This window comes from Halteromyces radiatus (genome assembly GCF_025201355.1).
Source record: "Halteromyces radiatus strain CBS 162.75 chromosome Unknown BX664scaffold_3, whole genome shotgun sequence".
NCBI lineage: Eukaryota > Fungi > Mucoromycota > Mucoromycetes > Mucorales > Cunninghamellaceae > Halteromyces > Halteromyces radiatus.
The window spans coordinates 1,700,455-1,714,576 of NW_026251689.1; the positions used below are offsets into that span (position 1 = coordinate 1,700,455).

Sequence of the window (14,122 nt, forward strand, 5' to 3'; positions counted from 1 at the left end):
ACATACCGATTATGACGTCTCACAGCAATTTATCCTTATCACAAAGATCCAGAAAAGGAATAATAGAAAATGGTACTATACACTATCAGAAGAATTCATTAGAAAAGGATCGATTTCTATTACTCGAAGAATCTAGACTTGGTAACAGTAATAATGAACTCAAACCACCAAAATCAACATATTACAAACGACAATGTCCACTTCATTGGGTAAAGATGAATAAAAAAAAAACAAACATTTATATATTATTATTTATAACTTTTATTATTATTTTATAGAACTCAAGTACTTTACGGTTCATATTTATTGGATTAGTCCTCGGAATCTTGATATTATTATTCAAGATCTTCACTTTTACTACTTATTTCTCTTTTGTAACAAAACCTCCTCGGATTAGTGCACCAGATCGAACGTATTATAATGGAACACATTATTATGGTCCTACTGTGATATTGATATCTTTGGATGGGCTTAGACATGATTACTTGGATCGGGGTGTCACTCCTCACCTTACAGAATTTGGTAAGATATATATATATATATATATATAAAATGAAGAAATTATATATCAACTTACATGATCATTTTTTGTATGATATAGGATCTAAAGGAATGAAGGCCGAATATATGCTTCCATCATTCCCGGTAAAGAAAATCAAAATCCTTTTTTTATCATACATATTATCCTGACTGATAAATCGAATGATAACAATTTTATCTTCTTTATAGTCTATCACCTTTCCTAATCATTGGACTTTGGTTACAGGCTTATACCCCGAAGCACATGGTATTGTTGGCAATGAATTCTATGATCCAAATTTACAAGAAACATTTATTCACAAGAAACCTATCATTAGTACACAACCAAAATGGTGGAGTGGTGAACCGGTAGAATGATTTTTCAATGTAAATAATCGAACGAAGTAACTGATTGTATCCTTTTTTTTTTTTTTTTTTTTTTTACTAGATTTGGAAAACTGCAAGTTCTCAAAACAAGCTTTCTGGTGTAGTAATGTGGCCTGGATCTGGCATTCCAACTATGAAACCAGATTATTTTCTCGATTATGATAGGAATTATTCTGCCAAAATGAAAATGGATACTGTATTAGATTGGCTGGATTTACCAATTGAAGAACGACCTCAAATGATATCTGTCTATATACCACAAATTGATCAAAAAGGACATGGTGGTGGACCTGATGGACCTCAGGTAATTCTTATCCTTTTAATGATTATCCAACGTAATATATTTATATATTTTCTATAGATGAATATGGTACTGAAGAATATGGATGATGCTATCGGGCATTTACTTACTGGGTTGGAAGCTCGAAATTTGAATTCTCATGTTCATGTAGTGATTGTAATTGATAAATATAAAAATATTCTCTCTCAATATCAACTTTTTAATTATTACTATTATTATTTTATTTTCTATTAGGTAAGTGATCATGGTATGGCAGCAACACATAAATCTCGAGTGATTTATTATGATGATATTCTCTCAGAACAATCTTTATCTTATTTAATGGAACGTGAAGCATGGCCCTTATTGAACCTTCGACCCAAATACGATGCACCATTACATGCTGTTGAACAAATATATAATGAACTTTACAACTATACTCAACAACACGAAGCACATTATCGTGTATTTTTACGACAAGATGTACCAAATCAATATCATTACAGCAATAATGATCGAATTGCGCCTATAGTTGTTATTCCCGATGTTGGATATTCTTTTCAACTTCACAAAGAATTTAATAATACTATTGATGGTGATTATAGGCCTCGTGGAATTCATGGTTATGATAATCAAGCAATAGAAATGAGGGCAATCTTTATGGCACGTGGACCTAGGGTGGAAAGAAAATTTGGTCGTGGTGCAGTAGTCAAGGCATTCCAAAATACTGAAGTATATGAATTTGTAGCAGGATTATTGAATTTGAATACTAGTCCAAATAATTGTACTTTATGTAATGATTTTGAACCACTGTAATTATTTTTATCTTGGTCTTTTTTTTTTTTTTTTTTTTTTTGGAAATAAAAAAAATCGGATCTCCGTTCTTTTTGCCTCTCTTCTTTTTTTTTTTTTACTTTTTTACTTTTTTACTTTTTTTTTTTATCTCCTTTTTATTCCGCGTATACTTTCCTTTTTGTTTCTTTTTCTTTTGTCAATGCAAGTCAAAAGAGCTCCTACCATACCGAAGAAACCAGAATATTTGTCTACAAATGACCATCATGATGTCAATATCAATACTCCAACCTTAGCGAACAAACATTATTCTACAATCTCAACTACACAGCAACAAGGTTTACACAACCAACAGAATACACAGGGCCACACTCCTTTTCATAGCAAACAAGTCCACTCATCGGAACCAAGCAAATCTTTTCAACGGAAACAAAGACCTACACCTACCCTTTCCATTCACCATCTCTACCTTTATTCTTCATCCTCACCAGTCAACTTATTAGGAACCCACAATCATGCTTCCTTTTCACCATCTTTTGTTCCAACTGGAAATAGACAGAGATCATCATCAAACCTACAAACACCAACTACTCAAGTGAAACCAAAATCTGAAGCACCACCCAAGCATCCTAGGTAACATTCAATTATCCTACTTTTGATACACCTAGCATATTCACTGATTCTTTTTTTTTTTTTTTTTCATAGACGACCAAGTGCCCCACCAATGGCGAGCCCTAATGGGTACTTTAAATCTTCACATACAGATCAATGGGATTTCGATTTGCTAAAAACACCTTCATCACAGCAACAGCAACAACGAAATGCCTTCAAGGACAAATTCAACAGTGCCAAGAGGACTGGGTCTGATTCTTTTGAAAGCAAGCCAATGCCTATGGATAATCATTCAAATCCTACTTCAACCACAACCAAAACAACTCCCCTATCTGATTATCAATATGTAGGTTTCTTGATGATTCTTTTTTTTTTTTTTCTTTGTATACTAATTTGACATTTGTTTTTTTTTATTATTATTATTTATAGTCCCCTCATACTACAGGATCATCAAATCACAAGGCTAGCAGCGGGAAATATGATAGTATAATTGCTCACCTTGTTGACATGGGATTTAATACCTCTGATGCAAGACAAGCGGTGGAATCTAGCAGTGATCATACTCTTCAAAGCTCATTGGACATCTTGGTACAAAATGGATCGAAAAATGATGGGCGAACCTCAGAACAACAGGGTGTGAATTTTCAACGAAAAAAGGCTGTATTTGAACAAACTACAACAACAAAACCACCAGCTCCACCTCCATCATCATCGCATTCAACTTCTCGACATAAGAGTGGTTATAGCAAACCTCAGCTATATCAGTCACACAATATTGATGATGAAGATAGCTCTTCTGACGAGGATGAAAGTTTCGTGAATGATCAAGAATGGCAGCGACAACAGGAAGCTAGACGACGTGACTATTTGAATTCATTGAAACAACAACAACAGCAGCAGCAGCAACAACAACAAAAGAAATATGCATCCAAATCTACTCAATCATCATCAACGGCGTCAAGTTCCCCTTTGTATAGTAACAAACCAATTCCAACTGAATCACCATCAAAATCTTACACGTCACAAATACCAAGTAATCAATCAACAACAGCTCAACATCCTCCAACCACACGCACATCATCATCAACATCATCAACAACAAAATTCTCTACATCACATCCAACATCCACTCCCAACATACCGACATCACAATCCGTAGGACCCGATATTATCAAGAAAGCAGTCAAAGCGAGAGCCCGTGGAAATGATTTATTCAAACTGGGTTATTATGGTGAGGCTGAAAAATCATACAATCAAGCATTGGCTCTACTTCCAGAAAAGAATGATGTAGCAGTGGTGATCAGCAACAATCGAGCAGCAGCACGTTTGAAGAAAGGGCAATACCGTCAATGTATCATGGACTGTACTTTTGTGATTGAATGGGCTCGAATGAAAAGTCAAAACGAATCGAAATCAACGATCACCTTATTGGAAGGGGATATTAGCATCCGATGGCATGATCAACTTGGCAAAGCATTACATCGAAAAGCGGAAGCGTTGGAAAAAATGGTACGGATATCAGAAGCATTACAGGTGTATGAAGAATTGATCAGAATGGATGCTGGTGATATGAAAGCAATCAATGGGATACAGCGATGTCAAAGTAAGGAAGTACCTCAACCACCTCCACGACCAACTCCAGCCAAATCTTCAACAACAACGGATACGAACTCCTCAGCGTTCCCTGGATTGGATTATAGTATCTTTGAAATCAAACAAGTGTCAAATAATGAGCCACCTCCAAGCAAAGCAGTAGCAGCCATGCGGGCAAGGCAAGCGGAACTAGCCAAGGAAGAAAGCGAACGGCAAGAAAAGGCTGATATAGTGAATGCAAGGATTGATACTTGGAAACGTGGACGCGAGAAGAACATTCGTGCACTTTTATCTTCTTTGGATACTCTTATGTGGCCTGGGGCTCAATGGCGTGGTGCTCCCATCAATGAATTGTTAGAACCCAAAAAAGTCAAGATCTGTTATATGAAAGCCATTGCAAAAGTACATCCTGATAAGGTAAGAATAAATAAATCAATGGATTATATGACCCAAATGAAGAAAGAAATATATATATCTGATTTTTTTTTTTTTTTTTTTTTTTTTTTTTTTTTTGCGATTTAGTTACCATCATCAACCACTGTGGAACAACGTCTTTTGGCAAGTGGGATTTTCTCCGTATTGAATCAAGCTTGGGATGATTTTAGATCGAACAACAAAATATAGGATAGATAGGATAGATATATTATGTACATATACATATTTACCTCTCATTATTTTTATTTTATTTATTTATGTTGATGGTTATGAATAAATAAATCTATTGATACTCTATTAGAGTTTTTTTTCTATCGTGTAAAAGGAAATCCTTGATGAAATACTTTCGAAGAGTGATCCAAAAAAAAAAAAAAAAAAAAAAAAGAGATACAAAGGTAATTCTTCTTTATTAATACAAATGGAATGGTCAAATACATAATACAATGACATCAAATGATAAAGTAAAAGTAATGATAAATAAGAATATAAAAGAGAGTTTTCTACTTTGTCCTTCCCAATCCAGAAGTCGATCGATTCAAATCGACTGCATGATCCATCCAGGCACTAAGTCGTCTTGAAAACCAACTAGGAGTCCGTTCATGTCGATTAAAGTTGTGATCGTCCGTTGTATATTTATCGCTACAAGTGCTTCTACTACTATGGCTACTTCGACTATCTAGCTGGCTACCTTCATTCTGTGAGTCGATCATCAACGTTGTCGGCATTCTTTTGTTGTCAGTAGGGAGTGTTGTTTGTGGATCTCTTTCATTTTCTTGAACTGTGATGATGGTGGATGATAAGGATGTTGAAGTCGACTTGAGATGTTGTTGACATGATGATGTCTCCGTATAATCAGCTAGTGCTGCTGTTGGCGACGCCTTTTTCATTTGAGTATCTGTACACTTTACTGGTTCTTCCTCATTTGGTCTATTTTCGCAAGGCTGAGACAGAAAATGGGGTTGTTGCTCTTCCTGATGATGATACTTGGAACGATGATGATGATGTTGACGCTGATGATGGTTCCATATACGTCGAAAGAGTGCACCCAACTTGATCAGTAACCGAGCACGTTCTCTCTTTGGCGAAGACTGTTTACGGGTTAGTGATGATGGCAAAGACGGTTCTAGGTGCTCCTTGGTGATATTGTCGATTTGTTTAGCGTTTTCGGGAGGTGGTTGCGAATTGGGTAATGATGAGCGAGATAAGGAACTTGGTATTGAAGAAGTAAAAGATGGCGATAGTGATATCGATTCTGACATGACGGTGGAGACTAAAGATGAGGTTGAAACCAAAGAAGAAGAGGAAGATATATGTCGATGATGATGTCGATGCAATCGAGCTGATCTTGTTCTTGTTTTTCCAGTATATAGATGTGATATTTCCTTGCTTTTAGCTTGATGAATGACGGAATGACCCTGTCGTTGACTCTGACGCTTATGATGTTGATGTTGATGATGCAAGTCTGAAGAATCGATATGGTTATGGTTGGTTTCTTTTTTGTTAACAGATAACTCAGATGACGATGAAGAATGCCCATTGTTTTGATGATGACTACGTTGATTAGGTTGTTGAGTGGTTGTTGAATATTTGGGATCAATATTGGGTGTGTTTTCTGAAACTACTTCAGTATCTGATTTTTTGCTGGAAGTCGTTGTCATAGTCTTTCTTGATGACATTTTCAATCGATCCATACGTTCGCGAGTAAGATAGTAAACAGATAGAAGAGGATGATATGCTGCTGGAACTGTTTGTGGGTCGTTGTAGTTTCCCCATATAAAATGACTTGTTGCTTCTGATGTTGTATTATCAAGAGTATGATCAGATGAGGATGTGATGGCGGTCAATTTGACATCACGATCAGCAAAGGAGGCGGCTTGAATTTCAGAGACATGAGTGGCAGAGATGCGATAGACTGATGATTGTAAAATAAGTTCCATTTTCATTCGGATATCTTCCACTGTACCCAAATTAAATCCATATGTCATCCGTTCCAGTACTTCATTGTCCAATGGTAAGCTGAGTGGTTCTCGGAATGGAAGATGATTTCGAATATAACCATTTCGACCTTGATTTAACCATGTGTGTCGAATGATGTCGGCTAAGGTGATACGTTGTTGAGGTTCAGAGACAAAGATATGAGATAATAGATGATGACATTGAGTAGACATATGAGCAGGATAAGCAACTTGAGCACGTTTGATTTTTTCGTGTAAACCAGGTAAGGATTTATCATCAAAAGGAACAGAACCAGTGACCATCACATACAAAACTACACCAAGACTCCATACATCAATTTCAGGACCACGATATGGACGACCATTGAGCAATTCTGGGGCGGCAAAATAAAGAGAACCACAATAAGTTGTTAATTGACGTTCGGGGCAAAAAAGATTGGAAAGACCAAAGTCAATAATTTTGATATTTCGACCAGAACGATCCACCAAGATGTTTTCAATTTTGAGATCACGATGAACAATAGAATTTCGATGCATATAATCCAGCGCGCTGACGATTTGACGACAAAAATGACGAGCATGTCTTTCTGATAGATGATCCCGTTTGACAATATAATGTAAAAGTTGACCTCCACTAACATAATCCATCAAAAAATAATAGTAATGGCTGCCAGCAACCATATCACGAAGATGTACGATATGTGGATGATTGAGTAACATCATGAGATGACCTTCACGAATAGCACGTAATTCTCTTGATAATTCTTTTGGTGTCAATTTTCGATTTCGAGTTGCACGGGGTACAATCTTGATCGCAGCCTAAATGGAGAATATCAAAAAAAAAAAAAAAAAAAAAAAAAAAAAAAAAAAAAAAAAAAAAAAATTAGTCGGATCAAAAAGACTGAACGCATAAAAAAAAAAAAAACTTTACTTTATCACCAGTAACAATATGAACACCAAGTTTAACTTTGCCCATAGAACCTTTACCAAGAGTTTGTTTGAGAATATGATTTCCAACAGCCTTAACAACACTATGTTCGTCCATAGTTACAATATCAGCTTCACGCTGCCATTCTTCAAGTAAATATGGAATCACCATGGTGAGTGATTAAGTATTGACTGTTTTGATATTATATAATATTTATATATTATACAATAATAATATTAATAGTAACAGTAATAATAATAGTAATAATAATAATAATAAAAAAGAAAAAAACTATATAAAAGAAAAATAAAAATAAAGAAAGAAAAAAAAAATTGGGAAAATTAAAATAAAAAAGTACCCTCCCAATTCGGGGATTTTCAAAAGGAAGTAGACCGGAGAAACAAAAAGTGTATAAACTCTCTTTTTCTCATTTCTATAATTCTTAGTTTCTCTTTTTCTCACCCCCCTCACCTTTTTTTTTTTTTCTTTACCCCCGTTCTTTCTTCAAATGACCGGTTTTGGAAGAGCTTTACGTACTGAATTCCTTTTAGAAGATGGTTATACTCCTTTAAATCATGGTTCTTTTGGTGTTTGTCCCAAGAGTATACGACAATATTTACAACATTATCAGTTACTATCAGAACTGAATCCTGACAAGTTCTTACGCCTTGAAATGTTTCCTCTTCTTCAAAAAAATAAGAACCGTCTGGCTGAATTACTTCAATGTGATCCTAATGAATTAGTTTTTGTTATAAATGCAAGTTCTGGTATCAATGCTGTTGTTAGAAGTCTCATGCTTCGTCCAAACGAAAAGTTATTATGCGTAAGTAAATATATATATATATATATATAGATATATCATCTTTTTCTAATCTTTTTATTTATTTATTTATTTATTTATTTACTTTATTTTGAATATATAGTTCAGTACCGCATATGATGCCGTGGAGAAGACTTTACACTATGTACAAGATGCCCATCAAGCCGAACTGATTCCAATCCAACTAAATTATCCTATGAGTGATGATACTATTTTGGAAATTATTCAACAAACTATTGTACAACATCATCTTCCTTCATCACCCATCAAACTATGTGTAATGGATGCTATTACTTCAGTACCTGGTGTACGTTTCCCTTTTGAACGCGTTGTCAAGTTACTTAAAGAATATGATATTTTATCCTTGGTGGATGGTGCTCACGCTATTGGTCAAATACCTTTGGATCTACATCAAATTGACCCTGATTTTTTTGTCACTAATTGTCACAAATGGCTCTTTACTCCTCGTGGTGCTGCTATTCTCTATGTTCCTCGAAGAAACCAGTATATGATTCATCCTACTATTATCAATGCCGCTTATCAAAATCATCCTGATTCTCAACGTAATGATGATGTATCAACCGCTTTCCAACTGGAATTTTCTTGGCCTGGTACTATGGATTTCAGCTCCTTTATGTGTATTGAACATGGTTAGTAGGGAATTAAAAAAAAAAAAAAAAAAGATACTTACTCTTTTTGTTATTAGCTTTGGACTTCCGTGAAACTCTAGGTGGTGAAGAAAAGATTCAACAATACTGTCATCAATTAGCTGTGGATGGAGGAAGATTGGTTTCTGAGATACTTGGAACGAATGTAATGGAAAATGAAGAGAACTCACTAACAGTTGCCATGGTGAATGTACGACTCCCACTCAATCCTCATGAACGTTACTCCGGTCAGGAAGTTGTCCAGGCCATTATATCCAAATTACTTTATGAACACAACTGTATGGGATCACCTTTCCTCCATAACAACACATGGTATGTCCGACTTTCTGCTCAAGTATACACCGATATGGAGGACTTTGAAGTCATTGGAAAAGCTTTGCTCAAGGTATGTCAGGAATTGGAACAATGATTTATAGCTATTATCCATTAGTGTATTTTATTAGTCTACAATTTCACTAGTTTAGTACATGTATTATTTATTTATTCTATCTACCAATCAAATAAAATGGTTTCAATCATTTGCGATATTCGAAATATATGTATTGAGAGCAAGGGTCCATAAAGTATTGATTTAGAATCCATTGTATCAGGTTTGATTTAGTTGTCTGAGTGTAAGGAATAGAAGAATGTAAATCATCCAGTTCAGGATCATCGACCCAAATTTTCCGATAGAAATTCTCTTGGAAAGTAACACGGCAACGATATGAGTCAAAAAGAAAAAAAGCGTCTCGGAACCATAAAAGGAAATAATATACGTAACAGTATTTTTTTTTTTTTTATTATTATTGATGACTTGAAATATGATACTAAGAGAAGGGTGTGATGATGATAGTAATAAATATATATGATAAATAAATACAATAATAAAACAAGTTGGTATGATGGTAATATGAGAAGAGAATTAAATATTCTATAATAATGGGTGTACAAAAAAAAAAAAAAAAGAATACTAGTTGTCCTAGACCCTCTTTGATGAAGCAACAGTAGAAACAGAAGTACCACCCAGTAGCCGAGGAGCATATTTAGCCCAACCCCAAGCTTGAATCTTGCGTACAACAGCAGGAGTGATCGCAGTTGTAATGGCCAATCGAACAGGTAATAGTAAAGTCTTGTGAATTCCATAAGCTAATAAAAAGATAGATGTCAAGGAAGCTTGTTCGTCATCAGTTGAATCCATCTTATTGTTGTTGTTGTTGTTGTTGTTGTTGCTGACATCGTTAGTCTCTACATGTTGTTCCGTCTTATTTACAGTAGTTGTGGTTGTTTTGAAACCGAAACGTTCCTTTGTTTCCTGGTATGTATCCTTGATTCCCTTTTCTAAAAGTTTCACCTTGTCAGATCCAAGTAATTGAATAGCTGCAAAAGTGAATCCGAGGTCAACAGCACCAATACCGAGATAAACAAGAACACCTGCAGGTCCATATTTTTTGGCCAATTGCTTCAGTTTTCCTTCTGCAACAGGTTTCGTTGTAGTTTCTGCTACTTGTTGTTGTCCTGACAAGGTAGGTTTTGAGTAATAACGGAATGCTTGTTGTCTGGAGAGAGTGGTATTGAATGACGAAGATAAAACAAACCGATTTCTATATAAGGGAACTCTAAAAAATGGCTTTATAATATTTCGTAGTGACATTGTTTTAAAAAAAGACAGAGAGAGAGAGAAGAAATAGAAAAAGAATAAAAAAAAAAAAAAAAAAGGACCAGGGGAGATTACACTCAAAAAAGTGACAGTCGGAGATTCCCAGCTTTTTTTTTTCTTCTGAAAGGGGAAGGCGTGACTGTAAAAGACAAAGGTCAAAGAGAGTTTTCTACCTTAGATGTCCTGAAACTAGTTCTCTCTTTTTTCTTTAGTTTGCTTCTCACAAAGAGAAATCACATTACGTATATTTCGCCATCGCGATGACAAGCAATCGGGAACTTCCACCTAAAGAAAGTGCTGTCTTTAGGAATTTGTTGGTAAGTCTTTTTAATTGACAACATGATGGGTGGACCCAGATCAAAAGGCAAAACACGAAATTATTTAATTTATATACTTACTTTATTCTATTTAAATACTTAGAAAAACTATGAACTTCGACAATATAAAAAAGGTCTCAAGATGGCTGATTCTATTCTGAAGAAATATCCTAACCATGGTGGTAATGTCTTTTTCAAATTTATACACATCTGAACCAATTTTTTTTTTTTTTTTTTTTTTGGAAGGACGTGAATAACATTCTATTCTTTTTTTTTTTTAATAGAAACTCTTGCCATGAAAGGCATCTTCTTGAATAACTTGGAAAAGAAAACGGAAGGTTATGAATATGTTAAACAAGGTGTACGTAACGACTTAACTTCTCATATTTGTAAGTATCACTTTAATCAATTTACTACATTTAAGATGAACTCATCATTACTTTGTTTCATTTTATTTATATAGGCTGGCACGTTTATGGATTGATGCATCGTGCTGATAAGAATTATGCTGAAGCCGCAAAGTGTTATACGCAAGCTTTGAAATACAATAAAAACGATGTCAACATTCTCCGAGATTTTGCTTTACTACAAACGCAACTTCGTCAATACGATGCTGCTGTGGTAAGTTGTGGCTCGCGTATGTATGTCAATGTATTCACATCTTTTATATTTTGATTGTAAACAGGAAGCTCGTGCTCAACTTTTGCAGCACAGACCTACAAACCCTCCATTCTGGATTGGATTAGCAGTATCATACCAAATGGCTGGCAAACCTGAAAAGGCTCTGGCTGTTTTGAAATCCCAAGAAGAAGCTATCAAGGTAAGTTTTTCGAGAAAATGAAAACAAATAAAGAAAAAAAAATGAGAACTCATGATGGCAACTACAATAGGATACTCCTGTCAACTATGAACAATCGGAATTACGTATGTATCACAACTGGTTACTTGAAGAAACTGGTGATTATGAAGGGGCTTTGGAACATCTAAAATCAATTGAAACCAAGGTTATGGACAAACGTAGTATCAAGGAAAAGCGTGCTCATTATCTTACCAAACTTGGCAAGGTCGAAGAAGCGGAATCTGCATACCGATTATTGATTAGTGAAAACCCTTATGATGGTCGTTATATCTCTAGACTTTTGGAATTGAAAGGCTTTGATAAAGGTAATCCATTATTTGAAGGATGAAAGGTCATTGTTCATTGCTAATTTTTTTTTTTTTGTAATTAGATGACAAAAAATCAGAAGCAAACCAACTTTTAGCTGATTTACTTGCACAATATCCCAAATCAAAGGCAATCGAAGATTTATCACTTCATTATGCAGAAGATGATTCATTCAAGATTAAGGCTCAAGCTTCTATTCAAAATGCTCTCCGTAAAGGTGTCCCATCCTTGTTTGCATCTATGAAAAAGTACTATGCAGATGAAAAGAAACAAAAGGTGATTGCTGATTTGGTGGAATCCTATAGTGTCTCTTTGGAAAAATTTGAATCGTTTGAAGAAAAAGGTATTTAAAAAAAATTAATTAAAATGCGAGACAGGAAACTAACATACCCTTTTTTTATATTGCTAGGCGCCAAAGAGCCTCCTACAGCTCTATTATGGTGCCTTTACTACCTTGCACAACACTATGATTATCATCGTCAATTGGACAAGGCTCTTTCGATCATTAACAAAGCTATTGAACATTCACCTACTGTGGTTGAACTCTATATGACCAAAGGACGTATATTGAAGGTAATATTTCAAGGAACAAGAAAAAGTATTCAGAGGACTCATGTTTTTTTTTTTTTTTTTTTTTTTTTTTTGTTATCAGCATTCTGGAAAACCTCAGGAAGCAGCAGATGTGATGAATGATGCTCGTGAACTTGATTTACAGGATCGATTTATTAACTCCAAGTGTGCCAAATATATGTTGCGTGCTGATCGAGTGGAAGAAGCTGAAAAGACCATCGGCTTGTTTACAAGAGTAAGTACTAATAAAGAAAATCCATTTTTTTTTATACTGACTCGTATTCTGGAATTTAGCGTGAAGTGGATCCTATTCAAGACATGACTGATATGCAATGCCAATGGTTTATGACAGAAGAAGGTTACTCGTTTATGCGACAAAAGAAGTATGGCAAGGCATTGAAACGGTTCCAAGCTGTGGTCAAGTTTTATGATGATTATTTTGAAGATCAATTTGATTTCCATGCTTACTGTCTTGGCAAGTCAACTTTACGTGCTTATGTCGATATGTTGCGATCTTCAGATCGAATGCGTGGACATCCATACTATGTCAAGGCAGCCAAAGGTGCAGTAGCGGTATATATGATCTTGGCTGATATTCCAAAAGAAATCTCATCTCTGGATGAAGCCAACATGACTGAAGCAGAAAAGAAGAAAGCAAAGAGTAAGGCTCGCAAGGCGGAATTAAAGGCCAGCAAGGAAAACAAGGAAAATCAAGACCCTACAACGGCCACAGTAATCGAAAGCACCACAGCAGACGACAAGGATCAACACACCAAAGAAGAACAACATACCAAGAAGGAAAGCAAAAAGAAAGTGGATACTGATCCTGAAGGAGAAACTTACTTGAAATCAACAACCCCTCTGGATGATGCCTATAAATTAGTGGAACCTTTACTGCAACTGAATCCTGAAGACGCAGACATCCAACTTTTAGTATATGATATCTATATTCGACAAGAAAAGTGGTTGTTGGCTATCAAGACTTTGAACAATGTTGTCAAATTAAACAAGAAACATCCTGACCTCAAATCCAAGATTGAACAATGCAAAAAGGCTGGTAAGTCCAACCAAGGAAATGAAGGAGATGGAAAGTAGAAAGACTCACTTTTTTTTTTTTTTTTTTTTTTTTTTTGGTAGTTGCTTCTCCTGTGACTCCTATAGATCCAAGACTTCAAACTTTGATCGATAGCCAACTTAACAAGCTTGTAGTTTAGACCTTTGTATTAGTTTTTAGTCCGCGTAGCATTTACACTCCCATATCTTTTTTTTTTTTTTTTTTTGAAAAAATAAAATAGACCTTTCATTTTTTGATCTTCAAAACTAAGTGTCACCTTATAGCCGTCCTTAATTTATTTTTGGCGCATGATTCTCAAAAAAAAAAAAAAAAAAAAAAAAAAAAAGAAACACATATAAAAGTTTTATTCCCGTGATAAAGGTATATAATA

General features: G+C 35.1%; 6 protein-coding genes across 6 annotated transcripts; 4 read left to right on the plus strand and 2 right to left on the minus strand.

Moving 5' to 3' along the window:
* Positions 1–627: 627 nt before the first annotated feature.
* On the plus strand, positions 628–2,002 carry BX664DRAFT_364788 (alkaline-phosphatase-like protein; the record flags this gene model as incomplete). The annotated part of the gene is made up of 5 exons (XM_051548433.1): positions 628–645; positions 730–888; positions 968–1,210; positions 1,268–1,363; positions 1,442–2,002. The coding sequence occupies 5 exons, from the start codon at positions 628–630 to the stop codon at positions 2,000–2,002; spliced, it is 1,077 nt and encodes a 358-aa protein (XP_051401559.1).
* Positions 2,003–3,760: 1,758 nt separating this feature from the next.
* BX664DRAFT_260127 (DnaJ domain-containing protein) lies at positions 3,761–4,807 on the plus strand (the record flags this gene model as incomplete). The annotated part of the gene is made up of 2 exons (XM_051540621.1): positions 3,761–4,600; positions 4,706–4,807. Coding segments are annotated over 2 exons (942 nt in total), but the record flags the coding sequence as incomplete, so codon positions are not given.
* Positions 4,808–4,983: 176 nt separating this feature from the next.
* On the minus strand, positions 4,984–7,773 carry BX664DRAFT_100725 (kinase-like domain-containing protein). The gene is made up of 2 exons (XM_051539665.1): positions 7,505–7,773; positions 4,984–7,392 (listed from the first exon to the last, which is right to left on the minus strand). Exons 1-2 carry the CDS (start codon positions 7,670–7,672, stop codon positions 5,119–5,121), a joined length of 2,442 nt encoding a protein of 813 aa, XP_051401561.1. The 5' UTR covers positions 7,673–7,773; the 3' UTR covers positions 4,984–5,118.
* Positions 7,774–7,894: 121 nt separating this feature from the next.
* Positions 7,895–9,578, plus strand: BX664DRAFT_328954 (pyridoxal phosphate-dependent transferase). The gene is made up of 3 exons (XM_051544687.1): positions 7,895–8,324; positions 8,425–8,971; positions 9,028–9,578. Exons 1-3 carry the CDS (start codon positions 8,010–8,012, stop codon positions 9,396–9,398), a joined length of 1,233 nt encoding a protein of 410 aa, XP_051401562.1. The 5' UTR covers positions 7,895–8,009; the 3' UTR covers positions 9,399–9,578.
* Positions 9,579–9,776: 198 nt separating this feature from the next.
* Positions 9,777–10,643, minus strand: BX664DRAFT_328956 (uncharacterized protein). Its single transcript, XM_051544688.1, has one exon. The coding sequence runs from the start codon at positions 10,617–10,619 to the stop codon at positions 9,948–9,950; it is 672 nt and encodes a 223-aa protein (XP_051401563.1). The 5' UTR covers positions 10,620–10,643; the 3' UTR covers positions 9,777–9,947.
* Positions 10,644–10,817: 174 nt separating this feature from the next.
* BX664DRAFT_328958 (NMDA receptor-regulated protein 1-domain-containing protein) lies at positions 10,818–13,965 on the plus strand. The gene is made up of 11 exons (XM_051544689.1): positions 10,818–10,942; positions 11,046–11,124; positions 11,227–11,331; positions 11,406–11,563; positions 11,628–11,762; positions 11,833–12,106; positions 12,172–12,450; positions 12,517–12,680; positions 12,760–12,912; positions 12,972–13,734; positions 13,815–13,965. Exons 1-11 carry the CDS (start codon positions 10,886–10,888, stop codon positions 13,889–13,891), a joined length of 2,244 nt encoding a protein of 747 aa, XP_051401564.1. The 5' UTR covers positions 10,818–10,885; the 3' UTR covers positions 13,892–13,965.
* The last annotated feature ends 157 nt before the right edge of the window (positions 13,966–14,122 follow it).

Coding starts and splice junctions, on each gene's coding strand:
- BX664DRAFT_100725 (XM_051539665.1), bottom strand. CDS start 7,672: ATGGTGATTCCATATTTACTTGAAGAATGGCAGCGTGAAGCTGATATT. Junction 7,393..7,504: donor ATATTGTTACTGGTGATAAA/GTAAAGTTTTTT, acceptor TTCTCCATTTAG/GCTGCGATCAAGATTGTACC.
- BX664DRAFT_328954 (XM_051544687.1), top strand. CDS start 8,010: ATGACCGGTTTTGGAAGAGCTTTACGTACTGAATTCCTTTTAGAAGAT. Junction 8,325..8,424: donor CAAACGAAAAGTTATTATGC/GTAAGTAAATAT, acceptor TTGAATATATAG/TTCAGTACCGCATATGATGC. Junction 8,972..9,027: donor CTTTATGTGTATTGAACATG/GTTAGTAGGGAA, acceptor TTTTGTTATTAG/CTTTGGACTTCCGTGAAACT.
- BX664DRAFT_328956 (XM_051544688.1), bottom strand. CDS start 10,619: ATGTCACTACGAAATATTATAAAGCCATTTTTTAGAGTTCCCTTATAT.
- BX664DRAFT_328958 (XM_051544689.1), top strand. CDS start 10,886: ATGACAAGCAATCGGGAACTTCCACCTAAAGAAAGTGCTGTCTTTAGG. Junction 11,125..11,226: donor GAAATATCCTAACCATGGTG/GTAATGTCTTTT, acceptor TTTTTTTAATAG/AAACTCTTGCCATGAAAGGC. Junction 11,763..11,832: donor CCCAAGAAGAAGCTATCAAG/GTAAGTTTTTCG, acceptor CAACTACAATAG/GATACTCCTGTCAACTATGA.